Genomic DNA, 27,253 nt, shown 5'->3' with positions numbered 1-27,253 from the left:
GCTGCTGCTGGAAGCGGTGGTGATGCTTTCAACACGCCTGTGCGGTTCATTGCTCGTCGAGGGTGCTTGTGTGCCTGCCGAAGAAGCTCCTGCTTGAGCCTCCTCATCGAAGCCATGCTGCGAACGGTCATAGATGGTAAACGACGCTCTGCTGCTGACCTTGTGAATGGTGTTGGGTGTCGTTGTTGGGTCGGATCTCTGGTGAAACGATTTGGATAGGCGGTGCGCTTCGAGACGTGGCCGCACGGGCGAGTTAAGATATTCGTGGCTATGATGGTGATCCTGCGTCTTGTCTGGATGGTGATTGTGGGACGAAGCTGTCGAGCTGGAAGTAAGCTGGTCGATTATGTACATGAGAACGATTCCAAAAAGGATGCTGCTTCCAAGACGGTGTGCTGCGTCGGACTGTGTGAATGGCTTGTGATCGCTAGGCGAGTCGTGATTATGCGGATCGTGTTTGAGCGCGTGAATTTGCGATGGCTCTTCCGATCGCCTAGTGATAAAGGACCATGCCCATAGCGGCTGCGAAGATTGTGGGTGGGATGCTGGCGGTATTTCGAGTGGTGAGACGGGCTTGTAGGCCGCTGTGGGATGCAGCGCACTTGAATAGATACTGGCCGGCGACGGCGACGGCGACGGCGATGGCGGTGTGACATTGGAGAAGAGCGCGCTCGAGCCTTCAGGGATAACGACTGTGACGGCAGCTCCGACGAGTAAGCCAGCTCCAAACACTTCGAGCACGCGCATCATCCGATGCGACAGTGGGAGCGAGAGCGGTGCAAGTCCACAGACGAGCGTCCCTACGCCCATACCGCTCACCAGCAGCAAAAACGCGATGAAGCCCGACATTGTTCACGATGACACCCGTCCAGCGGTAGCGGTATCGAAACAAGCGGAACGGGTTTCACTGCAGAACGCCTGTCGATTGAGTGTGGGTTGATCCAAGCTTCATCGATGCAAGAGGGTTAATATCGCTTGAAGCCGCTTCGGTATGATAGCAATGGTGATGGTGGTGGCGGTGGGCAGCGATAAGGCCAATCAATCATGAATGCCGACGAGATGCCACGATGGATTGCGATGCGTCTGACTGGAACGGTCGCATCGATTGCGGTCAAGCACATGTCCTCAGAGCGAATCCAACAGCCAAATCCATGATAAGTCAGTCACATTCGTGATTCACGATTCACGATTCTTGATTAAGCAGCAGGAATCGTGAATTATGGATGCTCCTGGCTCGCTCTGCGCTTCCATTCTTGATTCGTGATTAATAACAACTGGCTCATGCTTGACTTGTGATTTGTGAGTAATGTTGCGGTAGCCTGCACACTCTATGACTTGAGAGACCACGAGATGCCAAGCGTTCAGGGAGATTTGGCATCTTTTTGATTTTTAGTTTTCTCCAAGCAACGAAACTTGTGTCGCCAAAGACCTCTCTGCCAACCCTAAGGGACAAGAGGGGACCCTTCCGGTTATCCCATTTCAAACACCGAAGAACACTATACTAACATTTGTAAATGCCAATAAAAATCACGGATGGTCAACTTAGAAATGCTTAGTCAGGTTTTTTTGATTTTGATTTTTGTTTTTTCGTGACCGCAGAAGACGTAAAAAACGCAAAAGGAGAGCTGTTCAAGGTTCCGGTCGAGAAGAATTTTTTTGAGTTTGTGCTCCTCATAAAGTTTGCTTGCACGTCAGTCTCTTCTTCCTCTTCCTCTCTCTTTCTATCCAGCTACTTGGCTTGGCTCACAAATATACCCACTCTCTCATTCCTGGTCTTCTTCTGCATTATACCTAGGTTCATCGCATTGTACTCCCCCTCGCCTCCCTGTCTCTCTCTCTCTTTCACCTCTACATCATGTCAAAACGCCCCTCTTCGCCCTCGTTGGAGGGCAAGTCCGCTTTGGCTTCAGCCCCTTCCCAACTCAATCGTATCAAGGATGCCGACGGCGACGACGATATGGGCGAGTTCGAGGACCAGTTCGAAGACGAGTTTGACGAGGAAGACACCGACGCTGTTCTGGCCACTCGCGATTCGGAAGACTCGGACGATGACGACGACGACGACGACGACGCCGAAACTATGGAGGTCGACGGTGTCAAAGTCGACGGCAAGATCCAACGACCCGAGGATGATGAAGCCGACGCTGTGGAGCCCGAGACGCAAGTCTACATCCCAGGTGTTAGCAAGCTCGCAGAGGGTCAGACGCTCGAAGCAGATCAAAGCGCTTACGAGATGCTTCACCGTCTCAACGTAACATGGCCCTGTCTCTCGTTTGACCATCTCAAGGACCACCTTGGAAACGACAGGCAGAGCTACCCGCACACCTCGTACATGGTTGCTGGTACCCAGGCTGACACAGCTTCGCGCAACGAGATCCTCGTGATGAAGGCAAGTTCACTCCACAAAACTCAGAATGACGATGGTAAGTATCTTGACGAATCCACACAGACCGACGGATGCTCCCAGAAAAGGTGCAAGTATTGGCAATGATGCCTTGAGGCATTTGGCTGTATGAGCTGTCTCCTGCCCCCGTGGGGCTGGGAGATAGCTCGATGCCGACAACATCTCAGCTACCTATATTTTTTTTCTTTCTGAGCCAAGAACGCAACCTTTTGGATATCCTGATCGGGCTTTATTTACGCCTCACGAGTGTAAATCAGATTGCTGACTTGTCAGTGCGACGTTGCGTATCTGCTTTCTGCTACAGGTCTGTCCGATGACGAAGACGAAGACGATGAAAACGATCTGGACGACGATGCGATTCTCGAGTACAAATCCATCCCTGTCGTCGGTGGTATCAACCGCGTTCGCGCCGCGCCCACTTGCACGCCTGTTTCAGACCTCGAGCCCTGTTTGGACGCGTACCCAGTTGCAGCATGGTCCGAAGTGGGTGATGTCAAGATCTTTGACGTTCGTCCTCTGCTCAACTCGCTCGATCGTCCCGGAACGAGCTACGATGCGCGCAGAGTCAACACGCCCATGTTCACCGTCAAGGCGCACAATGGTGTAGAGGGATATGCTATGGATTGGGCGGGCGTGGTAAATGGCGGATCTTCGGCTGGCGGAAAAGCTTCGTCGTTGAGGCTGTTGACGGGTGATATCCACAGCAAGATCTTCCTTACCACTGCGAACAATGCAGGTTTCACGACGAACCCAACACCATTCACGTCGCATACGTCTTCCGTCGAAGACCTGCAGTGGTCACCAAAGGAACCTACCGTATTTGCGTCGTGTTCCGCCGACCGCTCCATCCGTGTCTGGGATGTTCGAGTGAAAAACCGACGCAGCGTCATCTCGGTTGAAAACGCGCATGTGCAAGATGTCAATGTGATTTCCTGGAATCGAGGAACCGACTACCTTCTCGTTTCTGGTGGAGACGAAGGTGCACTGAAAGTGTGGGATCTTCGACACTTTAAGCCGAACTCAAGCACGGCTCCCTCGGCGGTCGCTCACTTTGACTGGCACAAAGCGCCTATCTCTTCGGTTGAATGGCACCCTACTGAAGACTCGATCTTTGCCGCTAGCGGTCGAGACGACCAAGTTACACTTTGGGATCTCTCGGTCGAACACGACGACGACGAACAAGCCGCAGCCGGCGTCGGCGTCCAAGGTCTCAAAGATGTTCCTCCTCAACTCCTGTTCTGCCACCATGGGTTGACCGATTGCAAGGAGTTGCATTGGCACCCGCAAATCCCAGGAATGCTCGCCACTACCTCGTTGGATGGCTTCAACCTCTTCAAGACCATCTCGGTCTGATTTACCTCTTGATCCACTTTTCTTGTTTTCCCATGCTAATCTTATATGCCTCGGCGCTGTATTTGTACCCTCTCATCTCCCACCCGAGACCGTCAAGTGTCTTGACTCCGCATGTGCGATCCGTCTTTCGTTCGTGAGCACCGCTGACGATTTATCCAAATCTTTCCACGCACAAGCACAGACCAACACGCATCTTGGTCATGTGCAACTCGAACGCTCTTTCATCGTGTTTTTAAAATCATCTGTTCATCTGCACACGCACTTGCCAGTCACGAGTTTCGACCTGGGAACGCATCCATTACATGTAGTTGCACACCGATCAACTGGAATCAGGCCACTCCCTGAGTTCGATCAGCGTATCCGGACCACCAAACGCCAATATTGGCAGGTGCGGATGGAAGGCCATACTTCCCATCGCAGGTGTAAAGCCTGACGGGGCAATTTCGGTGGCGGGCGGCATGAGCGCGTGCAAAGGGTTGGCTGGGTTCAGATGGGGACCATGATGCATTCCACTGCTGGTCCCGCTAATTCCTGCGACAAGACCGCTTCCAGCCCCGCCGTTGCCAGCCGAGAATGCCGAGTGCTGCATCGACAAGAACCCGCTTCCACCCATTCCGCCATGATGTGTCTCGCCAGGATGATGCAGGTGGTGCAGATAATGGTGATGATGTACGCCAGAATTCACCGCTTCGGGCGGGTACAGCAGCGTGCTGTTGCCAAGATGTTGCGTGGATCCCATCGGTGCAAAACTACGAACGATCGGCTTGCCTAGCGTCGACAGCGTTTCGAGGTGTGTCAGCAGCACCGTCTGAGCCGAAGCTGTCGGTCGCAATGGCTTGGGTGCCGAGCTCGCCGCAAACAACGGGATTTGCTCGTGCACCGCTATACACGACAGCTTTCCGCCCAACTTACCGCCCAGGCTCAACTTTGCGATCGACGATCGTACACGCATATCCCACAGCCGCACTTGACCGTCGACGCTGGCAGTCACTAGCTCTCGCGAGCCACGCTTCTGCAGATGCACGTTCTGCACCCACGTCTGGTGCTCCTCCCACAAGCGCACCAGGCTCGCTTCAGGCGGATTGCGTCTGTCATATACACCGACCGTGCCATCTCCAAATCCAGCCACAAAAAGATGGCCAAAGTCGGATTCGGAAGAGATCGACGTCACACAGCTCGAAGCTCGAGTGGGAATGTCGACCACACAAAGCTCGCGATGCGCATCCCATACTCGAATCACCCGACTATCTCCACCTGCGAGCAAGTGGCCAGATCCTTGCAACCAGTCGACAACTAGACCGCTGGGTCGCTTGCTCCTCACTAAATCCGGAAGAGCCTGGAAACTCGATGCGAGCTTGGGACCTCGGAAGCCTGCCGTATGCGCAGGAGAATCGTAGTGCCTGTAGATTCGCACATTGCCCTCCGCCGAGCCGACTAGCAGCATCGCGTCGCTGTCTTCGTTGATGAATAGCGTCGATGTAATGTTGGTTCTGCTCGGATTGCCGTTGGCAAATCGACTGAGCAGACGCTTCTCTTCCCAGTCCCACACAGCGACCGTATCCTGATCGCTAGCCGTGACGAGGTGGTTCTCATATTGATGGAAAAGCATCAAGTATGGGACGGCGCCATTGCGGATATAGCCACCATGCTCTGACCAGGCAGACTGAGCAGCGACGTCGGCAATCTCCAGAGAATGCTCAGTGAGGCGGCTGTTGCGTTGTTTTTTCCAGTGCTGCACATTGTACTTGATGCTGCCTGGCTCCTCGCTTTCTGCCTGCTTCATCTGCGGCTCGATGTAGTATTCGCTACACCATGCAAATAGACGGCTCTTGAGCGGCAGTGTCTCGCGAAGTTCGTTGCTAGCGCCACCAGATCCCACCGAACCCGACGGCGTGCTGACTCCGCTGCTGCCCGGAGTGGGCATAAAGCCCCACCGATTTGCACGGCTCACGGCAGGAGAGGAAGCCGGCGTGTTTTGCGTCGAGCCGTCGGCGCTGCCCGTAAAGCGCGAGCGGAAGCGGAACATGTCCATTGCGATGAGTCCAGCGAGTGTGTCTCCCACCTTGACATGGTCATCAACAGCTACATGTGGATCCTTATCCAGCTCATCGCCATAGAAGCGTTGTTGGTCGTACATACCACTGCTGGCCTGTTCAGTGCTGTTGTCCAGCAAGCTGCCGTTCCCATGGCCGTTGCCGTTGGGGCGCTGCTGAGCTTGAATCAAGCCACTGCTGCTTGCCGACAGCTTTCTGCGATCCGCGCTTCCGTTGATAATAGACAGACTTTCTGCACTCTGCGAGCGGTTGCCAAGCTTGGCGGCCGGGTTGAGCGGCGACGAGGGCATCGATAGCGTGGACGGCGCTTCGTGTGAAGGAGTTGTCGGACCACCTGCACCACTCTTTGGAAGATAGGGAGAGCTGTACTGGGCCGCGGTTGCCTTGGTGCCTGGACTGCGACGCGGTGCGAGCACAGCTGGACCAGGGGGCGGAATGCCTGATGGCCCTGCTTCGCCGTACAAGGGTCGGCCCAAGGTGTCGTGATCCGACCCGACCGGTGACACTGGTCGCGAATAACCCAAGGTAGCTAGCGTCTTGACCGCTTGTGCAAGCGTCGAAGTACGCTTGGGTGCTGCTTGAGACTGTGCACGCACCAAATGGCCCGGACGGGCAGGCCCAGAACCACCCGTGCCAAAGCCAGAGGGGGGTACATGTGCTCCATTCATGGCTGCAATCTGTGACGTTGACATCTCGTCGGTCGACCCTGGTGTCGTTCCAGTAGAGCGGGGTGTCAGTGGAAAATATCCCTCTAATGCAGCGTCAGTGCTGGTGGGCGTAGTGAAGCGCGAAAGAGTTCCTTGAGCGCCAAGACCTCGTAGGACGCTCTCGCCGGCATTCGACACATCGCTTTCGAGCAAAAGAGCGATCACAAAATCGACCACCGTGCATGCCAGATTCGCCACCTCCGGATTCGAGTCAACGCTGAGATCAAGCAGCGCGACGAAGATGGTCATAAAGGCTGGAATGTTGGCAATGTCTTCCTCCTCAATTTCTTCCTCGATCAGAAGTTTGGATGCGAGACGCGCGAGCAAGGCCTCCTCAGCGGCAAGTGTAGCTGTCGTCGGTCCTGAGACGCTCTTTTTGGAGTTGTCTTGACCCAACGATGCCAATGACCCGCGTCGATCACTGTCGCCAGACGATTGTGCTGTCTTAGCGCGGCCTGCCGCTGACGTCCGATCCTGTTGTGAAGGTGGATTCTGCAAGCTGCCCTCTCTCGAGTAGTACAGGTACGCCGCGAGGACAAAAAATCCCTTGTATTCAGCCACCACAGGGCTGAGTGCGATAACCAGTTCCTTTCGAACCAGCGGGCTACAGTCTCCTTTGGTCGTAAGCAAAGCAATGGCAATGCCGATTTCGAGACCTCGCTGTTTAGCTGGCGGCAGACCTGTAACAGCGCCAGTGCCAGGGCAGAAGCGTCTCGCCGAAGCGGGCCGGTTAGCATTGGAGACAGGCACTGGCTCGCCCGTGACATACGAGACAACGTCGACTTGGTCTTGGCTAGATCCACTGGCACCGAGCAGAGTGCCGAGAGCATGGAGAACGGCAGCCCGCACCTCGGGCGAAACATCGCCAAGCATACAGCAGAGTTTTCCGTGCGCGTCTAGCGAGATGGCGCGTGCCTTGCCCGCTTCGTTGTCATCCCAAAGCTGGGCCAGGCAAAGTGCACTCCACTGCCGCAACAAAAAGTCGTCGTCCTCGAGATGCTCAAGGCATGAGTGCATGACGTCTGTCTCGAGACACGCAGCCTGCCCGGCGGGGAAGTCTTGACAGAAGACGGCAAGAATGAATGCACACATGGCTTGGTGCTCCGAGACGTTGGGGATAGGGATCGAGGGTCCGTTGGCACCAGCGTTCTGACCCGCATTGCTGTTCTGGAATGGACTTAGAACACCTGCAAAGTAGATGAAGCCATTGTCTCGCAATAAATCATTCTGGCAGCTCCGGTCCACCGCCAGAATTCGAGCCCAAATGTAGATCAAAACAGGCTTTAAATCAGCAGCCGGACTTTGCAAAAGCTTGAGTACGTAGGGGAAGATACCGATGCTGAGCGCCATGTTGACTGCCCACGGCCCGAGGTCGAGAAATTGGCTGAGCAGGATGAGAGCACGTAGGCGATGTGCCTGGGACAGCAGCACTTGCAGTACGATCGGCAGCTGATCAGGCGGTTCGCGAACTGGGCTTGCATCACCGTCATCGTCGAATGCTTCTGGATCGGCGCCGGTCGCTGCGGATGACAAGCCTGCAAAAGGGTTGCCATGCGGAGTGATCGCAGCGTTTACACGACGCCTCCTTCCTTTTCGACTAACGCCGCCCTGCTGCAGCCAGACCTCGAAAGCTTTCAGCTGCTCGCTGAAAAAGGTGCTGTGACGATACTCAAACGACGCAAGGTGGGGGGGAACAGGTGGTCCGCCGTCAGCAGCTTCAGCCTGTGCTCGCTCCTTTGCAAGCAACGTGGGCAATTGTGCCAGGCACTGGTCAACGGCGAGATCCCAGCTGTCCCAAAGTGGATGATTATGAGTCGGCGGAAGCTTAGGATGGCTCATAGGCGTGCAGTGATAGAAGCGCATGATACGTTCGGCAAGTAAGAAGTTGCGGAGAAGCGCTGCTACCATGAGGTCGTCTCGGAAAAGACGGCGGAAAATGGTGCGTGGTAGGACGGTCCATGCGATGGTGTCGGTGATGGCGGTGAAGATCCAGTTAAGTTCGCCGAGAGGAGTTCTTCTATCTTGAAGGCGACCGGGAATGTTCATGACCATGTCGACATTGAGCTTGGACGGGAGAGGATTTTGGAGCACAAACCAGCGCAGAGAGATTTCGATGGGTGAAGTGAGACAGCAAGTGAAGAGATCGGCGGGAAGATCTGGATTCATGGGAAGCACCTCATCTGGACCGCAAGCAGCGAGGTGGATAGACTCGCGCAAAGGGAAATGTGGCTCTTCCGTCGACGAAGACTGTGCACTGGACTTTCCTGTCGAAGAGGATGCGTCAGCATGTGGTTTGGAACGGTCACGATCGCCGGAGCGGTTATGACCTTCCCTGTCTCGATTGGACCGAGTTGCCTCCTCTTCCGCCTTTCGCTCTTGTAGACGCTTGAAGTTGAGTACGACGTTGCCGGCCGAGCTGGCGTCCCATACAAAGATGCAAGGACTCCCCAGCCACGTGAGCAGGTCGTAAAGGGTAACGGGGATGTATTGCGTATAGGCCTTGTTGAACACCCAAATTTCGCCGCCCGGTGTTGGCTTGGGCACACCATATCCATTGTAATAGAAGAGCACGCGCTCGTCCTTGGCTGCCCTTCGCAATGTTGTGCAGAAGCGACGTGTTTCTTCAACAATAGGATCGAGGTACTGCTTGTAACGAGTCTTGGTGCTGAGCGTCTCGAACTGGGCTTGCAGATTGCGACCGATGGCGGGCAGTGCTTTGGATACTTCGAGTGAGCTGGGGTCCATCCAGCAGATAAGCTTGGAGCAGGGATTGGTTTTGGACACATCAGGAGGATCGACACCAATGTTGAGGCACATGACGAGAGCAGCCGTGACGGTTCGTAGACGTTCGCGCATCCGCCAATCTGGAAGATCTCTCTCGTCCCTGGATTTGGGGTTGCCGTGGGTGATGTGGCGTTTCAGGCCCCAGTGGAAGAAGGAGTGCTGCAGCATCCACTCATTGGCCTCCTCGACGAGGAGCGCACCATGACGTTTGCCGCTCGCTGTCGATGCATCGTCTTCCTCTTCAGGCTCGGTGGTGAGTTGCTGAGCGTCGGTATCAGCCTCGAGCGTGGAGGTAGAGTTGAGCAAGGACCCGTTGTTGTTACGAGGTTGGCCGCCGGTGTTGGTGCTGGTGCTGAGAACGAGCGTACCTGGGTCGGACATTTGTGGGAATGAATACTGCTGCTGATGTGATGCGCGCGAGGCGGAAGCCGTACGGCCGTTACCATCTATCATGTAGGGATGAGGGGGCTGGGATGAGGTGAAGGCAGTACGGCGCGCCTCGGGTTGCTCAATGTGAGCAGCAAGGTGTGCCATGCTGATTGATGGAGGGGAGGCGATGGAGCTGCATTCAAAATATGGATGCGAAAGCAGTGACAATGAAAGTCGAGCCTGAGAGAAGGCTGATGGCTTGCGGCTATCACAAGGACAGAGTCGCTTGAGGGTGTTGTCGTGGTGTTCCAACAAGACACAAACGCAAACACCGTACGACTGACGGCGCTTGACCGCTGTGCAAAAGGCGTCGCTTGAAAAAGATGCTGTGTGTTGATCGTCTTGGTTGGAGTAGGCAGTAAGATGGATGATGGCAAGAAGGGGTTTCCAGTCGGCGTGTCGAGCACCAAACAGCTTGATGGTTGAAGCGTAATTTTGGTACCAAGTCGTGAATCACGAATGGACTGAGTCCAGGTACGAAAATCGACGGGTCCGAGCGCGCTGTGGGCTCAGATGCGAGACCGCGCTGTGCTGCTTTGATCGGATTTCTTGCTAGAAAATGGCGAAAATGAATCACAATTCGTGATTGAAAATCAAGTCACGAGTCGTGAGTGACCTAGCGCGTGGTCATGACTGCGGAGTATTTCTCACCTCTGACCTCCCACGTCTTCACGCTTCGTGCTTGTGTCTCTGGCGGCGAATTGTGAGATCGTTAGTGACCCTCTCGACTCGTGACTCGTCGTCATTCGTGATTTGGCATCATCAAACACCAGAACTCACGCTGATTACCTTCACGGGCGATGTACAGCACCGTATGGAATTGAAAAATTTGGTAAACATGAGCCAGGTACAGTACGGATTAGTGTAGTGATACAATACAGTCACGAGGAGTAGGGTACAGTGCTTTCTAGTGTGTGTGTCAGGATATGGTACATAAGGTGTGAAAGATGTTCAGCCTGATCCAACGGGTCAAACGAATCAAGCTAGACGAAGCGTGAAGAGAAGGTCTGCAAGCACGGAATCAGGCCCTGCTTGGTCTGTCCAGCATCTCTTGTCGATCCACCATATCAGCATCGTAACCCTTTGTCTCTGGCACCAGAAGCAGAGTCACGACGAAGCCAAGCAAGCTCACGCCGAGAAAGATCCAAAATATGCCCGTGTGTCCAAAGCTTGGACTGGTGGCCAGTATGCTAAATCCAAGAGAAGAGACAATGCTACCCAGCTTGCCCATAGCTGCACAGAAGCCGTGAGCAGTAGCTCGAACGCGTGTGGGGAAGACCTCTGCCGGGACTACAAACGTGGTGCTGTTGCTTCCAAAATTGAAGCTGAGTTGCAACAGCACAAACACGGCAAAGAAGGGGGCCGCTTGGTGGATGATGGTGTTGTAGCTAAGAGCCAGCACCAGAAACAGCAATGCATTGGCCGCAAAGCCAAACAATTGGATCTTCTTGCGTCCGATGACCTCGATCAAGGCGACAGTGAGATAGTAGCCCGGAAGGAAACCCGCCAGCACCACGATCAAATTGCCTAGCGCCTGCTTGTAGATGCGGTGCCATGCGCTGCCCTGTGTATAGCCAATCAGCGCAAAGATGCCCGATTGGTTGAGGTTGATGCCATAAAAAGTGATGTCGACCAAAAACCACGAGATGGATGTGCCCAAAAGGACTTTGAGGTGTCGCCATTCACTAAAGTATTCCCAAAAGTCGTTGCGTGCCACACCGATAGAGTTGAAAGAAAGACCCTTGCTTTGCGTGGCGGCCTTTCGCATCGCTTCACGCAGCTCTCGAGGGAAAGGCAGTTGCCGCCGAGGCAAGCTTGAATGGAAATGATGTTTGGCTACCCCATGACCACTGTTTGTACTTGCTCCGTTTGAGCCGAGAAAGGACGATGGGCACGACGGCAATTCAGAGTGTTTCCGTCGTAGATGGGCTTGCTTGGCCACCTCTGTGCCTGCATAGGCGCTTGTTGGCCTCACTAACCCTCGCGTTGCCGAGATTTCCGGAAGATCGATCCCTGCAGCAGCGGCACGGATGGCCACATCATCGTGATCTTGTAGATAGCGCGCTTGCACGAAACGAGCCGACTCGATTAGGGTCAAGCGGAAATAGAGTACTACGAAACCCGGTGCGAGTGGAAGGCCAAGAAGAATGCGCCAAGCTCCACTAAGCTCGGACAGATTGTCAGACAAAATTGACGAGCTGTAGCTTGCGATAACAGCCAACGCAGACAGCGCCGCAGCTAGAGCACCCCATCCTTGGTTGCTGAAGATAAGCGACAGCAGCAATCCGCGCGTCTTGGTGCTTGATCGATCCGCAACCACAGTCGCTGAGAGAGGATAGTCACCGCCGATTCCGATACCCATCAAGAATCGAAAAGCTGCAATCCAGATAGTGACGCCTTGGCCACGAAGGGTATCAGGAGCTGAGATCATGAGAATGATGGCAAGCATCGCAAGCATAAGCTCTTTACCGTAGAGTACCGAGCGGCCCCAAAAGTCACCAAGAAAGCCGAAAAGAAGCTGGCCAACGACGTTTCCCATGCTCGCGGACGCTTTCAATACTCCACCGGACAAGCCCCATTCGATATTGCTTGTTCCCAGAGGGTAGTACGCCAATAGGAGGATTGGATAAACCATGTTGATGATGAACAAATCATATGAGTCCATGAAGAATCCGGCACCCGCAAGGGCGAGCAGCTTGATTTCACCCCATGTAAGACCGATCCATGTTCTTGCCATATGCCGTTCCACTAGCGCCAATGGAGGTGTGACATTGTAGCTGAAGTTAGTCTCCTGCTGCAGCATATTTTTCTGTACTTCTTGGCTGTGAGAAAGGCGCGAGCAGGGATCGAAACGCGGATAGCGAAGCTGTGAAGACGGATCGTGATCATGGTGATGATCTAGAGCTACCGAGCTGAGATGGGTTGGTGTGCTCGTACACTTATGATTGTGCCAGCTTGGAAGAAAAGATGGACTATTCTCGGGCTGCATTGGTTGCAATGCTGAGAAAACGACTGAATCTGGGCGGAGTGCTGACTGACGTAAAGCGCCCAGTCGATCATCTATGGGCAGAGGCTCGGCATGATCAAGCTCGGAAGATGCACGCGCTGATCCGACAGCACTTGCGACTGCGAGATCGTCACTGGCATAGTCGTAGAAGGATGCCCAGGCATCCATTGAAGTTCCGAATGGCATTTTTGGGAGTTTAGCTTCAACAAAATGAGAAATGACTGAGGCTGGCGAGCTGGTTTCCGCGGCTACACTAAAGAGTATGGGGGTATGGTGGATTGAATCAAGCTGGCGCAGCGCTTAGATGGAAGGCCGTTAGGTATAGGACATGCTTGGACAATGGTAATTGGTGGTGGCCAGAAAGATTGGCAACGGATCAAGCAAGGTGAGGTTCGCCTTCGACCAGGGTCGGCCGGCTGTCACCTGGTCTAGGGGCGGCGGGTTTAGAAGAAGAGGGTGCAGGGTACAACAATCGGCTACCACCAGGTAGGTACGATCAACGAAAGAGACTTAGAGCTGAAGCCGAGAGACTGTCTCATTTGGCGCCACGGGCCAGACGTCAACTGTGAAGACGATAAGGCCATGTGTAGCAGTTGGCCGTTGGCCGCCGGTTTCCTGCACAATGGTTCCGCCGAGAACCTACGAAGGAACACGCTTGTGGGCTGTGGGCTAGCTCTGTCAGATAGGGCTGACGTGCGACCTTTCTGGATCCGCATGTGTGGGTATGGGAAGAATACTAATAATCAGGATCTCCTTCTTCAATGTGATTGCGAAGGTTGTTGAGTACAGAAAACTTCCACACGTACCATTGCGATGAGGGGACTAACAATGCATCCGAGACGCACCTCGTTGCAAGCGAGACCTGTGGCCGAACGCGGCCCGATATCATTGTAGCCGTTTCGAGGCAAGCGCACACAGCAAATGAGCTGCGCAAATGGCTACATCGAGAAGGGTAATCGTGAATGAACCTGAGCACGTGCTTAAGTGATTCTGCTGTGTTCGATTCTGAAAGCATCAGAGTAAAGTCTCGGATACCGCAAGTCATCTGGGTCTACAGTCACTCTTGCAGCACGTCAGCGCCATATGGTCTCTCCACCTATACACGAGCTTGCGAAACGGTGGTTGCTTGTGAGTTGTCGATACAGACGCGCTTAAACTGTTGAGCCACGTGCCAAGAAGAAGGACGAAGTCAACTCAGATCGTGAATCGTGAATCACGAATCACGAATCTAACGTGTTAATCTAACTTAAGGTATGTTAAATTGGAGCCAAAAGTGTAGCCGAGCTGTCCACGTTCTCAAGGCCTGCATTTCTTCTCGCAACACGGCAGCGAATCGCGCGTCTGTGAGTATGGTATTGTCGAAACTAATTTAGTGCTCCCGCCTAGAATGCCGTTTCTGAGGTGTTGCAGAATGTCATGCTGATCGAGTCGATCCGACTATGGTGTATAGGGAGAACCACGTGACGTACCGTGAAAGCGGAGGCCATGGTTCGCTCAATGGCACCTCTGTGCTAAAGTGTCGTCCAAGCCAGCTCCAGCAGCTTATTCGTGATTACTACATGGACTAGTTTGGTATGACATTCTCAGGGCAGCAGCAGAGCGGAACTTTAAAGCAACAAGGAACTGGATTCCTATCTGGAGTTGCAGCTGTGACCTATTATTAATGAAGCTTTCTTTGTGAGAAAATTGTATAAGTTACACTCCAAGAATCACGAATCGTGAATGATGATGAATCACGAATGCTATACACACTCAGCAGAACTCATGACACTGGCTGAGGGAACGCGGGACCGAACCTCAAAAACAGCGTGCGGGACGAGCTACGAGCGGGAGCGCGAAATTGTGAGGATCGGACCTTTGGCGTTGGGTGGCGTCCTGTTCGGCTGGATCGGGTTCGACCAGGGTTCAGAATTTGGATCTTCAAGATCGGCACCTGTACGCCCTGGTCCGACCCTGTGCAATCGCGGAGCAAAGTAAGTTGCTACCAGGCGAGTCATTCACGATTGTCTCTGTGGCCATCGACCTCGGATCAAGAAAGCGAGATGGCCTTCCCTGTTCATTGTTGTGTGGCAGGATGCTGCGTTGCGAGTGAGGCGCCGTGATGGTGATTGTTCCGTATATCCAAACCGAAACCGAGCGCCAAGCACAGACGCCTCTTTTTCGCTCGACGCAAGCTTGAGCAAGGATTCACGATCCGCTGACGTGGCGTAAACCTCGGTACGTGAATGAACGGAGAAGGGCGGCCTTCAATCGAGTCAAGATCCAATCATGTGTATCCGCTATCCAGAAGCTCTGATGAAATAGTATAGAACCAGCTCAAGCCATGCACGATGGGAAGATGCCAGCCTCGATCGTCTACGAAGGACGTTGGCTGACCAAAGCTCTGTGTCTACCTGTGCAAATATACACTCGTGACTAGTTGCGCGCGAGCGGGACTTGTTTGCAGATTCTCCCCATATTCCGACTTGCTTCCGAACAGGGATCAAGCCACTGACACTCCGCCCTCTCTCGAACTTTGTTTTACTCGCAACTTCCACTGAGACGAAAAGGTCTCTAGCCGCCTGCTAATGACCCCTTCCAACAGTCGAGACACAGCAAAGCGATCGATTGACAGTGTCAGCGGCCTCTGCGATCAGCTAGTTGACGTGTGTCTGTCGCGCTGTGCACGAGTCGGTCCGCGTACTATAACGTTATACACAAGCACGCAACTTAAATAGTGAACCAGAACGAGGCTGAGGTTGATTCCGCCCAGACTGTGCGCCAGCGTTTCAGATCAACATTATGATTAATAATATATTAATACGAAAGTTGCCCAGTTCCAATTTTTTGAATTGGCATTCGTGATTACAGGAGCGCTGTAATCGTGAATCGTGAATGTAGCCCATTCAACGGAGAGGCTTTTGAAGTCTTCCTGACCTCTGGGTCTCCTCCCCGTAGTTTGTATTCACAAATCGGAAAAGCACGCCTCAATGAATGTCCCCCCCTTTTTTTTTTTTTTTTTTTTTTTTTGGTTTGGTTTGGTACAGTGGCGTGCGGTCTTGCTTCGACTGTCTTCAAGTCCCGTGTGAATAATTCCCAGGATGCAGACAGAGGTGGTGTAACCTGTCGAAAGGTTGACAGCATTCGTGATTACTGCCAACCCAGTCCGCTCGACTTGAATCGTTCGTGTGATCACTCGATCGTTAGTTCACCAAGTCAACCAAGTCAACGCGTCGAGGTGCTCGTTGATCACATCGCACCATCGCCGTATCCGACCTCGACACTCTGCGCACTCCTACAATCATCAAAAACCATCGCTATTTGCTCCTCTAGCCGACCCGTCGGACGAACATTCGGAGCCAATTCTAGCAGTCTCAATCTCGTCAACCGCCAGGTTCACTTTGGCTTGTGGGCTTTTGTATGCATCGACCGATTCGGTCTTTGCGAAAACTCCCACCGTTCGCTGGCCAGAGACGCTTGATCGTCTTGTGAGCAAGACCTTCACCACGTAGGCGAACCCTTCAGGTCTCTCGGGGTATTCTCCAGTTGGGGCTTTGCTCATTCCCAACGGGTCATTATCGCTGTGCGCTACATCGCTTGCAGCGCCGACTCTAACCGCTCGAATGGTCTCAAGCCCATTCTAGCTTTGCAAACATCTCTTTGTGTATCTCGGTGTTTTAGCTGACCGATTGATACGAGATTCGACCTGTCTGTTGGTCGTCCAATCTCCCCTTGCAACGCCACTCTACTACTCTTAAAGTCATCGCGCGATTTCACCCTTTTACCTCTCGACAATCCATCAAATCAAATCAGCACCATGCAAATCAAACTGTATGCGAACGACCGACATGTTGAAACGGAACAGTCGCCGGTTCCCAACACATCAACCACCGCGTTAGTAAACGGCACTACAACTCAGACGGAAGCTTTTCGGCCGGTCCAGGTTTCCGTCACTGCTTTAGACGACCACATTCAAGACAGTCCTATGACTATCGATGTCGAAGAGACCAACCGCAAGTTTTCTTCCATCTCTCCCGACTCTGTTGTGCTAAAGCGTTTTGCGGCTGATTCTGAAGACTCGGGCTCCAATACGGATGGCACTACGTCGCTACCGTCTACTGAGCCGTCTACCACGCCAGACGAAGCGGGCAGCAGCAGCGATGGTTCGGGTTCTGTGCGCTCCGCCCGCAAGGGAAACAAGCGCGTCCGGATCGGATCAGCCGAGCCTTGTTCTCACGCTCGTAGACAGTCGCACTCTGGTCGCCCTCAGGTAGCTCACCCACTAGGCATTAAGCCACTCGGCAACGCATTTCTCTCGAACCGCAATGATCGCTCTGCTTCGTTGGGCTTGTTCGCGCGCTTTGAGGACGACTTTTTTCTGAACTTTCTCTCCGGCTTTGCCGAGGATCCGGCGACACTAGTCAAGCTCGAGGCTGTCAGCCATGGCTTTTACACGTTTATCAACGCCACCAACTCTATCTGGCGTGAGGCTTTCCTGTTGGGATTCCATGGCAAGATGAAACGATGGTGTGGTAGCTGGAAGCGTACCTTCATCTGGCACTACAAGATGGACCGTGCCGTTTTTGATGAAACCTTCAAGAATTCCACTGATGGCGCCCTGTTTGCACTGCTTGACCCTCCCGCACCTCGCATACAGTCGCCTTACATCTTTTCCGACACGCTCTACCACCCATTTCGTCTTGCTATGGCGCCTCTCGAACATCTCGTCGCTCCAGCCTGTCGCGTCTACACCGCCATCGCAAAGATTGATTTGAACGAGCCAGGCGCAATTGCTACTTTTAAGGACAAATTTGCATACACCAACACACCTGCCATTGTGCAGAACGCTATGCCTCCGAAAGACTGGCCCTGTCGCGATTGGTCACTCGACAAGCTCGCACAACGTTGGCCGAATCGATTCTTCCAATGCGAGGCTGTGCGAGCGCGGCTGCCTGCCTACTTTAGCTATTCGCGAGGCATGCAACACCTCCAGGAGCAGACTTGGCAGCGTTTGGCCGACCAAGACGATATCTCAATCCAACGCACGGCTCCGCGGCTATCCCCCTCCATCACTGTACCCGGCTCTGGTACTCCATCGGACGAGCTCGGGCCTCGCGACTTGTCCGCCCCGCCACTCAAAGACACCCCTAACACAGTCTCACGTGTCGGGTCCTTGTTCTTTTCGGCCAGCATCGACGAAGGAGACTCGACTTTTGACCCGTATGCAGTCCCAGACGAGTCGCCCTTCTATCTTTTTGATGCTTGCTTCGCTGATGACCCACACGCGTCGCTCGAATGGAGGGTGCCCAAGTTCTTTCAACGAATCTCGTCGACGCATGCAGACGCCGCATCGCAGTACGACATGTCGGCCGTTCGATCGGATCTGTTCTCGCTGCTCGGACTCTTGAGACCCGATCATCGCTGGATCATCGCCGGTCCCCCACGCAGCGGCAGTGGCTGGCACAAGGACCCGAACGGCACTTCGGCCTGGAACGCCGTTTTGAACGGTCGAAAGGCGTGGATGATGCTGCCGCCTCATGTGACTCCACCAGGCGTCTACGTGAGCGAAGACGAGGCCGAAGTCACTGCTCCTCTCAGCATCGCCGAATGGCTTCTCGAGTTCGCTCAGGAAACACGTCGCTTGTACGGACCCGAAGCATCACGACAGGAAGACCGGCTGCTGTTGGAGGGTGTCTGCGAAGAAGGCGAGGTTCTGTACGTCCCCAGCGGATGGTGGCATCTCGTCATCAACCTCGAAGAGTCAGTGGCCTTGACGCAGAACTTTGTCTCTCCTGCCGAACTCGGCATCGTGTTGGACTTTATGAAGAACAAATCGGATCAATTGTCCGGTTTCAAACGAGGCCAGCAGGTGCAACGTGGCGGAAGCACGCCCGACGCCACAGTTGCCGATGCTGGATCCGTTGCCCCCGCCCCAGCAAGTCAAGTCGCCTCGTTGATCTCCATGCCAGCTAAGCCAGCTGTCAACGACGACGAAGAAGATTGCGACGGAGCAGGATTCAACGTATTTGAACTGTTTTGCGACCGTCTGGGTCGATTCGATCGGGATCTGCTTGATAGTAGTCTGAAGCAAGTAGAGCAACTCGAGGAGTCACGGCGTGCCACGTGTGCGCTTCTGCGGCGCACCAATCCGCTGGCAGCGGCATCCAAGGCCAGAAAAGCCCATGTCGGCCCGAGCTGGTGGGAGAAGCTCAAGCAGGCCGAGCCCTGCGCCAACGCCTCAGCTGATGCAGCCGACCAGCCATCGGTCCCACAACCATCCGACACATTTTCCTTTTCGAACCATCTCGCATCTTCCGATCTCGAACTGGAAGACGTGCCGTGGTAATCCGCTTGGATCGCATACACCTTGTTGCTCGTTGTACGTTCGTGATTCATCTACGCTGCCTGCTCCGCTTGCGACCGGAACAGTACGTTTTTTATTCTCCTGCCCGGCTGCGCTTCCAACCGGAGCTGTACTCTTCTCATTCTCGTGCATACGGAACGAACACATCAGTCTTGGAACACGTCGCACACACGCGCACACAGACACGAATTTGATTGTGAGATGGGCTAAACGGATTCGTGATTCGTGATTCGTGATTCGTGATTCGTGATTCGTGATTCGTTTGCTGCACTAGACACGCCTATTCGCCGAACAACAAGTCCAAGTTGGCGAGCATCTCACTGTTGGGCTTGGTACCATGTGGATGGTTGTCGGTATTCAATGCATGTTTGATGAGCATGTCCTTTCGTTTTTGGATTAAGAGGATGCGATCCTCGATGGAGTCCTTGATGATGTACCTGAAAACACTGACGGGGCTTGTTTGGCCGAATCTGTGAATTCGGTCGATGGCCTGGTTTTCGATGGACGAGTTCCACCAGAAGTCCAAGAGCCAGATTTTGTTTGCAGCGGTTAGGTTGAGTCCGACGCCGCCGGCTTTCAGAGAGATGAGGAAGAGGACGACGTGGTTGGTGGGGCTTGGAGATTGGAATTCGAGGACGAGTTTGTCGCGTACTTTTTGCGGGGTGCTGCCGTCGAGGCGGAGGAAGTGGAAACGGTAACGCGTGAGTACGGGTTCGATCAGATCGAGGAACGAGGTGAATTGCGAAAAGATGACGCCCTTGAATGCGGCCTCAGTTGCACGCAATGTGTTGAGATGCGAGATGAGCGCGCTGAGTTTGGTCGATGTACGTAGGTTGTTACGCACGTAAATCACGGATGGTACACTGGTCAATGTGCAGGCTTTTCCGGGTCGGTCCGTGGGCGAAGCACCACCACTTGCAGCTCGAGTAGCAGGTCGTGTACGTATCGCTTCGATCAAGTCGGTCTCTTGCACCGGCCCCTTACGACACGTCGGACAAGCACCCTGGTCTCCCTTTTGCTTGCACTGCCCAAGATAGTCCACCAGACACGCTTTGCAAGCGCTGTGCATGCACCGTGGTAAGTAGCATGGAGAAATTTGCGATTCTTCCAAACAAATCGGACATTCGTTTTCCCCATCACTAACAACTGGTGGCACAGTCGCTTGATCACCATGCATCTCGCCGATGAGCCGTTCAACCGTCGCTTTCGTATAGCTCTCGGTCGAATCATCACCCGCCTCACCTGCTTCGTCCAACTGGAATTGAGCCACCAACTCGCGCAGATCTTGCGTACTCGGCGTGCCATTCCCTCCTACATGGTCTGAATCCAGTCCAAACTCGACCGCATCCGCATCAACTTCGACATGATCCCCCTCGCCCACTCCAACCTCGCCATTCCGATCCACATGATCCTTCCGTATTCCGCCACTTTGCACCTTGCTACCGGCCTTCAATACCAAACTCGGATGACACACCGCCTGCCTTAACCGCATCAACACGCTGAAAATCACCGAAAGGTTCCTTGTCACCGTACCATTTGCCTTGAGACTCGCAAATTGCAAGTACGCCCTCCTGTAGACATTGTCATAAATCCTCCTCTCCAATTCGGAAAACTCGAGCTCCTTGACCACGATCGTCTTCGGAGGCAACTCGACAATCGGCTTACCATCTTTGTCCTTCATCTTCTTTTCTCTGCGCAACAAGACCGATTCTAAAATCACCTGTACCACATCCAACGCTTTGGTGGATTTCGCCTGGAATGGTTTACACACGAACGAGTTGAAAAAGCTGAAATCACCCCACGGTTCGACACGCAGGAACTTGAGTAGGCTGAAGAGGTCCGTGAGACGGTTGATGATCGGCGTACCTGTAAGCGCCCAGCGACGCCGCGAGACAAGGTCGCAGCAGGCACGAGCGTTCATGGTGGAGCGATTCTTGATGTTGTGCGCTTCATCGAGGATGACCCTTAGCCAGTCGATGCAGTAAAGTGGAGCGCTGACCGACAGGTGCCGATTAGAGGCTCCACCTCCGTCGAGAAAGCGACGGTATTCAGTGACCAAGGTGCCGTACGATGTGATGACGACATCTACCTTGCCGGACTCGAGTTGCGCGAGTAAGTCGCCCTTGGTATCCGCATAGTAGAGCACGGGTGTGAGCGATCCAGGAGCCGAAGCGCGAATCAGCTCGTCGCGCCATTGGCCAATCAAGCTCATCGGAGCTACGACCAAAGATGCTTTTCCTTTCGACACAGATGCCTTAAGCAAAGCTTTGCGCTGATCTACACTTGAAGTCGACGCAGCAAACGCCGACGCCAGCGAAGTCTGCTTCGCCGAGCCTTTGCGTTTCGTGGAAACGTCTCCTTCTGCAGCGTCGACTGCATTGATCTCACCTTCACTTTCTTCTCCTGGATCCGAAGTGCGGTTAGCATGGAGCAGACTCGCCACCATGATTGTCTTACCTAGGCCCATCTCGTCGGCCAGAATACCGCCGCGCGAGCCCTTACTAGCACGCTGGAAGTCCAGGCTGAGATCACCCGTGTACGGGTTGAAGTAAAACAAGCGCGTAGCGCTGAGAATCAGACGCTCGTTTGCTTGCGGATTGTCATAGTCAAGTGGAAATTCGTACTCTTCCCACAAAGGATGAAGCGAAACGTTTCGTTCGCCAGTGTCGCCGTTGCCCTGCTGCGTTACGCTTTGCTCTTGGCTAGACGACGATTGGCCAGGCGCCATTTCCATGTTTTTCATCCAGCCCAGCGCCTGCTTCTGGTAAGGTCGCAGTGTGAGGACGAACGATTCGGGTGGCTCAACCTCAGGAAGGTGGGCATCATTCGCCTGAGCCTTGCGATAGACTTGGTCGAGCTGATTGAGGTTGAGCTCAGTACCGTCGTTTTCTTCGGTATCTGCATCGCCATCTGTCTGCCGCTTTGCACTTTGCAACTGATCGGCTATTTCAAGATGAGCGACAGCGTCGGTATCACCTTCAACGTCTAGATCAATAGCGGTAGATGAAGCATCTTCCCCAGCGTGAGGAAGCTGTGTACCGTTCTCGGTCGATATGGCTAGATCACTTCCTGCATGCTTGACAGCACCTTGAATGTCTCCGCCGTACTGATCGAGCATGGCCTCGCTGGAAAAGTCGTCGCTGGCCTTGTGCGACTTGAGAATCGCGTTGCTTAGGCGAGGCTTGAGGTCGCATACGCGAAACATGCGAAGTAAGCTGATCTTTCTCTCTCGTAGAGTCTTTTCCAGATCTGACTCGGCTGTCTCTGGTCGTAGCGCTTCGTTCTGATCGTCAAATTCGCGGCTGCCAAGTAGGGTCGAGAAGAAAGCGTCGAACTTGATATACGCCTTGACCTGTAAAATAATGTCACATCCGACTGTGAGTGATGGCGGACAATCGACCACCACACCTTCGAACTCGGCTATTCCGGCATCGATGAGCTTAGACATCCAGATAGCCACCTCAAGAGGCAAACGACCCACTTCAAAGCCACGCATGTTGCTGAAACGAACGATAAAGTGTTCCTTTTCCTTCGACTTTTGCTTGGACGTAAAGAAGTTGGTGGGGCCTGCAGAGGCACCTCGAAAATTGAGCGTGGTCTGCTTGGCTTTTTGCATGCCACCATTAGTGAGTTTTGAGGCAATCTTTGGCTCAGCAGTGGCATGTTTCTTGCGTGGACGAAAAATGCGGACCGCATCGCCTGGTTTCACATAAGATGAGCCTTTGGACAACGACCAAGCTGAAAGCACAAAAGTGCCTATGTAGCGACGGTCAAACGCATCGTGGCGAAGACGTGGGTCGGGTGTTGGTGAGCAATGCCGCGGCGCGCTTTTCGTAGTAGCTACTGAAGCTGGGGTCGACCAAGACTTTTTTGGTCTTTTGGCTGGTCCGTTGGACGCTTGCACATCGTCTGACGGAGGCGATCGCTTGTATACGGTCTCTGATGGAGGGGAAGATAGAGACGACAATGTGCTAGGCTGGAAATCCTTTTCGTCGCTATTCACAGTTGCACGAGCTGGCCTCTTGACTTTCTGGTCGGCAAGCTGCGTGGAAAAGAAGTCGTCTCCTTCTTCTTGATCCGCTACCGGCCAGTTGATAGCATCGTCTTCGTCTTCTGCCAGAAATAGGGGCTTTGCATTCTGCACAGCAGCTCTGCGTGGTTGCTGCCTTCGACGGTGGATCGCAGCAGAATCATTGATTGAGCCTTCAATGCCGATGACAACCGATGCAGCATCGTGCTGCGGCTCATGTTGGTGGTGGTCCAAGAGGTTATCCGCACAGACGGAGGTATTGGCTGTGACCGATGATGGTGTTACCAGAGCGTCTGGCTGTTTGGACGCTTGAGAAGCTTGTTTGCTGGGTGAACCAGGGGTTGCGGAAGGTGACGAAGCAAAGAAATCGCGCGATGGTTGAGACTGTGGACCGGCGCTCGATTGCGTTGTCATGACTGTGTCGAGAGCGTTCCGCACAGTCCCACGTCCTGGTTGGATGTCGATGAGATTGGTCAGAAGAGACGCAAGTTCCGACGCTGGCGTTGTACCGTTTCGCTAAGTCGGGCAAGCAAGTCACAGTTCCAAGTGACAAGTGTCAAGTCGGGCAATTGTCGCCACACAAGCTCAGCTGCTGTCCAACATCAACAAGACACGAGCGTGGAGCACTGAGAACAACTCAGCAGTAAATAAAAAAACTCAAATTTACGCTTCTCTGCTGCAGCGTGTGCTGACAAAAGTCCAGTTTCTGAACCCGCGCCGCGATTCTACGCGTAAACGACACAGCACGCGCATTTTCCAACACGCAACACCTAGCACGATCGGCCGATGTTCAAAAAACAACCCCGATCGATTTGTACCTTTCTTCGCGTCTAGCCCGTGGCCAATTCAGGATTGGCTGGTGCGCAGGCCTGGAAGAAATCTGACTTAGTCAAAACGCTCGTGGCTGAAAGTCAAACTCTGCACGCACGTTTTCGCAGATGGGAATGTTGGTAGCGTGCAAGGGACACAAAAGACAGCTGATTCGTGATTGGCTTTACTGTTTGCATTCTTCTCTTCCATCATCAACAACTCTCTCATCTCCACATTGATACACATCTTGACAATGGCAGGCGGAAACTTTGAACTGGTTGCTCTCGGCAATCCACTGCTCGACATGCAGATCCGCAATGGCGAGGCGATGCTCGAGAAGTACGGTCTCAAAGCGAATGACGCCGTGCTGGCTGACGAGAAGCAGCTTGCTATTTACAAGGACATTGTTGACAACTACGACGTTACCTACGTTGCCGGTGGTGCTGCGCAGAATGCTGCTCGCTGCGCGCAGTACGTTCTGCCTGCCAACTCTACCGCTTACCTCGGATGCGTCGGCAAGGATGACCTCGCTAAGCAACTGCAGGCGGCCAACGACAAGGAAGGTCTCAAATCCATCTACCAGTTTTCCGATGACCAGCCCACCGGTTCGTGCGCTGTTGTGATTACCGGACACAACCGTTCGCTGTGCACCAACCTGGGTGCGGCCGAAAAGTTCACCAAGTCGCACCTCGAAACCGCTGAAGCTCAGCAGGCGATCAAGAACGCCAAAATCTTCTACCTCGGTGGCTTCTTCCTCACCCACGGCGTCGAGTCGGCGCTGGTGCTTGCCGAGGAAGCCAAATCGCGCGATGTTTCGTTCACCATGAACCTGTCGGCGCCTTTCATCCCGCAGTTCTTCACCTCGCAGGTCGATCAGGTGGTTCCCTATGCTGATGTCGTGTTTGGAAACGAGTCCGAGGCCGAAGCGTGGGCTGAGGCACACAAGCTGGAATCCAAGGATCTCAAGACCATCGCCCAGGCCATCGCCGACTTTGATGCTGTTACCACTAAGGCGCAAAAGCGAGTGGTCATCATCACCCAGGGCTCGCAGCCCACGATTGTCGCTAAGCGCGGTGAGAAGGAGCAAAAGGTTCACGAGACACCCAAGATCAACCCTGCCGACATTGTCGACACCAACGGTGCCGGTGACGCTTTCGCCGGTGGTGTCGTAGGCGCGCTCGTGCTTGGAAAGTCCATCGACCAAGCCATCGACGTCGGACACAAGCTCGGTGGCATGTGCATCGGTCAGGTCGGTCCCATCCTCAAGTTCCCTAAGGAAAACGTCATCTAGATTGCCATCTAATTTACATCTTCCGTCTCGCTCGCTGTATCTCATACCAAGCTCTCAACATAGCATCTTCACCTACCCCCCCATACATGTCTGGTCCTTTTTTCCTGTCCTCAAATTTCGCATCCAGGGTGCTCAACATACCCCACCCCCTTTCTCCCTCTTTCATTCTGACTACCTCCGCGCATGCCTGTAATACATCCATGACACTTTCTCGAGCCGCAATTGTGATGCCTGAATTCCACAAATCCACGCGTCTCCTTCGGTTCATGTCTCTCATCTCTCTGGACCAAAGCCTATTTTCGCCTCTTGGTCCTCTTTTGGTCCGATTCTCAACACCCAACGCTTTCAGGGACATGCGCGACCATACTCAGTCAACGTCAGTCAAATAGAATGTTTCAAATCTACAAATACAACAGCAAGAGCAAAGACAAGAAGCACACAAAAGACAGCGCCACTGACACGCGCCATCACTGGAAAGAGCAACAGAAACTTTGCGCCGACCAGACCGCTTAACAACCGGTGAGCTTATTCTTGGGCCACTTGTGCGGGTAAACTGTGTAGTTTGGATTCGTATAGAGATCCATGTGGTCCGCAATGTACTGGGCGGTCGGGTGGTCAGGTGGGTCGCAAGAGATGCGGTCGCTCTGGCCGTCTAGCTGGTAGACACGGACGTAGTCGACCGACATGGTAGCTGGGAACACGACACCGCCGCTGCCAAAGTTGACGTGCTGGAACGTCGGCGACATGCCCAAATTTATGATGATCGACATGGGCTCCACCGAGATGGTTCGCAAGCCAATGTCCATCGGCGGGTTTGCAGGCATCGACTTTCCGTTGATGGACCACGAAGGCTTGCCATCGACGTACCACGTGACGGAACCGCCGCCGTTTTCGTTCCAGTCAGGATGATACTCGACGCCGTAGGTGAGGTACTGATTGCTGCTGTCAACGTAGCCCGAGTCAGGAATCCGTGTGAGCGACGAAACAGCTTCTTGATAGACATTGCCCTTGTACGAGTTGACTTGTGTCACATCCGAATCCCAGATCTTGACAGCATCTGACGTGTTGACCCACTCGTAGCTGAGATCAAACGGCGCTACCTGGTACGACTGCGAGGCGTAACCGTGAGAGACACCTTGGTGATTCTGAATCTGAGCCTCGAGAATATCGAGCTCTGGCGATGAGCGGGCAATGTTGACGCTGGGTCCAGGATGGTCTTCACCGGGGCAGGTGCAAGCAGGAGATCGCATGCCAGAGAGGAAAGAAACCTGGCCGCCGACCGAATAGGTACCCTCTGAGTGGATAGCGCCATCGGGACCAGTACCATTGACCCATGTTTGATTGCGCAGTATGCCGGCATCGCAGCCAGGATACGAGTAGGGCCACATGCCGTCGGTAGAGCCGGGGTAACCTGGTCGACCGAGGTTGCCCATGAGCCAAAGACCGGGCCAGTAGCCAGAAGTGGAGGGTCCACCGGGCATTCGCATCGAGAATTCAATGTAACCGCCCTGGAAGCAGAATTTGTTCCAGGATTGGAGCATCCCAGACTGGAAGTTGAGGTTGTGTGTAGCTTTTTGGGTCATGGTGATTGAGAGTGCACCGCCAGTGGTGTTGATAGCTTCGGGCGAGTAGTACTCGTAATCGCCAGTGACACCATAGTACAGTTCCATAGCCTCCCAAAACGGATCGTCACCCGGCCAAAAGGTTCGGCCTTCCTGTTCAAACTCGTCGGAAAAGACGAGATGGTAGGAGTTGCCATCGGCGGGCGACACGCGTGAGAGAGCCGATTGGGGCGTGTCCTTGTCAATCAGGCTAAAGAGAGGAAGATCAGGCACTTGGCCTGAGCCGTTGGTACCGCCGAGATTGAAACCACTTTTGCTCTGGTTGTTGTTCTTTTCCAAGTGCGAGATGATGGGGTATCCGGCAAAGAGAGCGACGAGACCGACTACCAGAAAAAGCAAAGTACAGACGTTCGCAAGACCACGCCACGAGACGCTATGCGAGTGACCTTCCTTTTTCAGTCGTGCAGCTCATCGTGATC

General features: G+C 53.8%; 8 protein-coding genes across 8 annotated transcripts in view; 3 read left to right on the top strand and 5 right to left on the bottom strand.

The window, feature by feature from the left end:
* The window catches only part of UMAG_15030 (uncharacterized protein), a gene marked incomplete at both ends in the record, with an annotated part of 1,583 nt that extends 734 nt beyond the window's left edge, over positions 1 to 849 (bottom strand). The window contains one exon of the mRNA XM_011388556.1: positions 1 to 849. Coding sequence (XP_011386858.1) covers positions 1 to 849 — 849 coding nt within the window.
* Positions 850 to 1,855: 1,006 nt separating this feature from the next.
* UMAG_00802 (ribosome biosynthesis protein RRB1) lies at positions 1,856 to 3,757 on the top strand (the record flags this gene model as incomplete). Its single annotated transcript, XM_011388271.1, has 2 exons — positions 1,856 to 2,423; positions 2,709 to 3,757. 2 exons carry the CDS (start codon positions 1,856 to 1,858, stop codon positions 3,755 to 3,757), a joined length of 1,617 nt encoding a protein of 538 aa, XP_011386573.1.
* Positions 3,758 to 4,076: 319 nt separating this feature from the next.
* UMAG_00801 (ubiquitin-binding TORC1 subunit KOG1) lies at positions 4,077 to 9,836 on the bottom strand (the record flags this gene model as incomplete). Its single annotated transcript, XM_011388270.1, has 1 exon — positions 4,077 to 9,836. One exon carries the CDS (start codon positions 9,834 to 9,836, stop codon positions 4,077 to 4,079), a length of 5,760 nt encoding a protein of 1,919 aa, XP_011386572.1.
* A 916-nt stretch (positions 9,837 to 10,752) lies between these two features.
* Positions 10,753 to 12,924, bottom strand: UMAG_00800 (putative inorganic phosphate permease; the record flags this gene model as incomplete). Its single annotated transcript, XM_011388269.1, has 1 exon — positions 10,753 to 12,924. The coding sequence occupies one exon, from the start codon at positions 12,922 to 12,924 to the stop codon at positions 10,753 to 10,755; it is 2,172 nt and encodes a 723-aa protein (XP_011386571.1).
* Positions 12,925 to 16,702: 3,778 nt separating this feature from the next.
* On the top strand, positions 16,703 to 19,063 carry UMAG_11837 (uncharacterized protein; the record flags this gene model as incomplete). Its single annotated transcript, XM_011388519.1, has 1 exon — positions 16,703 to 19,063. The coding sequence occupies one exon, from the start codon at positions 16,703 to 16,705 to the stop codon at positions 19,061 to 19,063; it is 2,361 nt and encodes a 786-aa protein (XP_011386821.1).
* Positions 19,064 to 19,361: 298 nt separating this feature from the next.
* Positions 19,362 to 23,525, bottom strand: UMAG_00798 (uncharacterized protein; the record flags this gene model as incomplete). Its single annotated transcript, XM_011388268.1, has 1 exon — positions 19,362 to 23,525. One exon carries the CDS (start codon positions 23,523 to 23,525, stop codon positions 19,362 to 19,364), a length of 4,164 nt encoding a protein of 1,387 aa, XP_011386570.1.
* A 649-nt stretch (positions 23,526 to 24,174) lies between these two features.
* UMAG_00797 (putative adenosine kinase) lies at positions 24,175 to 25,212 on the top strand (the record flags this gene model as incomplete). The annotated part of the gene is made up of 1 exon (XM_011388267.1): positions 24,175 to 25,212. The coding sequence occupies one exon, from the start codon at positions 24,175 to 24,177 to the stop codon at positions 25,210 to 25,212; it is 1,038 nt and encodes a 345-aa protein (XP_011386569.1).
* A 509-nt stretch (positions 25,213 to 25,721) lies between these two features.
* UMAG_15051 (uncharacterized protein) overlaps positions 25,722 to 27,253 on the bottom strand; it is a gene marked incomplete at both ends in the record, with an annotated part of 1,919 nt that continues 387 nt past the window's right edge. The window contains one exon of the mRNA XM_011388560.1: positions 25,722 to 27,203. Coding sequence (XP_011386862.1) covers positions 25,722 to 27,203 — 1,482 coding nt within the window. The remainder of the gene's footprint in view (positions 27,204 to 27,253) is intronic.

The sequence above is a fragment of the Mycosarcoma maydis genome, chromosome 1 (assembly GCF_000328475.2).
Source record: "Mycosarcoma maydis chromosome 1, whole genome shotgun sequence".
NCBI lineage: Eukaryota > Fungi > Basidiomycota > Ustilaginomycetes > Ustilaginales > Mycosarcoma > Mycosarcoma maydis.
This window is presented reverse-complemented; position numbering and strand designations above follow the sequence as displayed.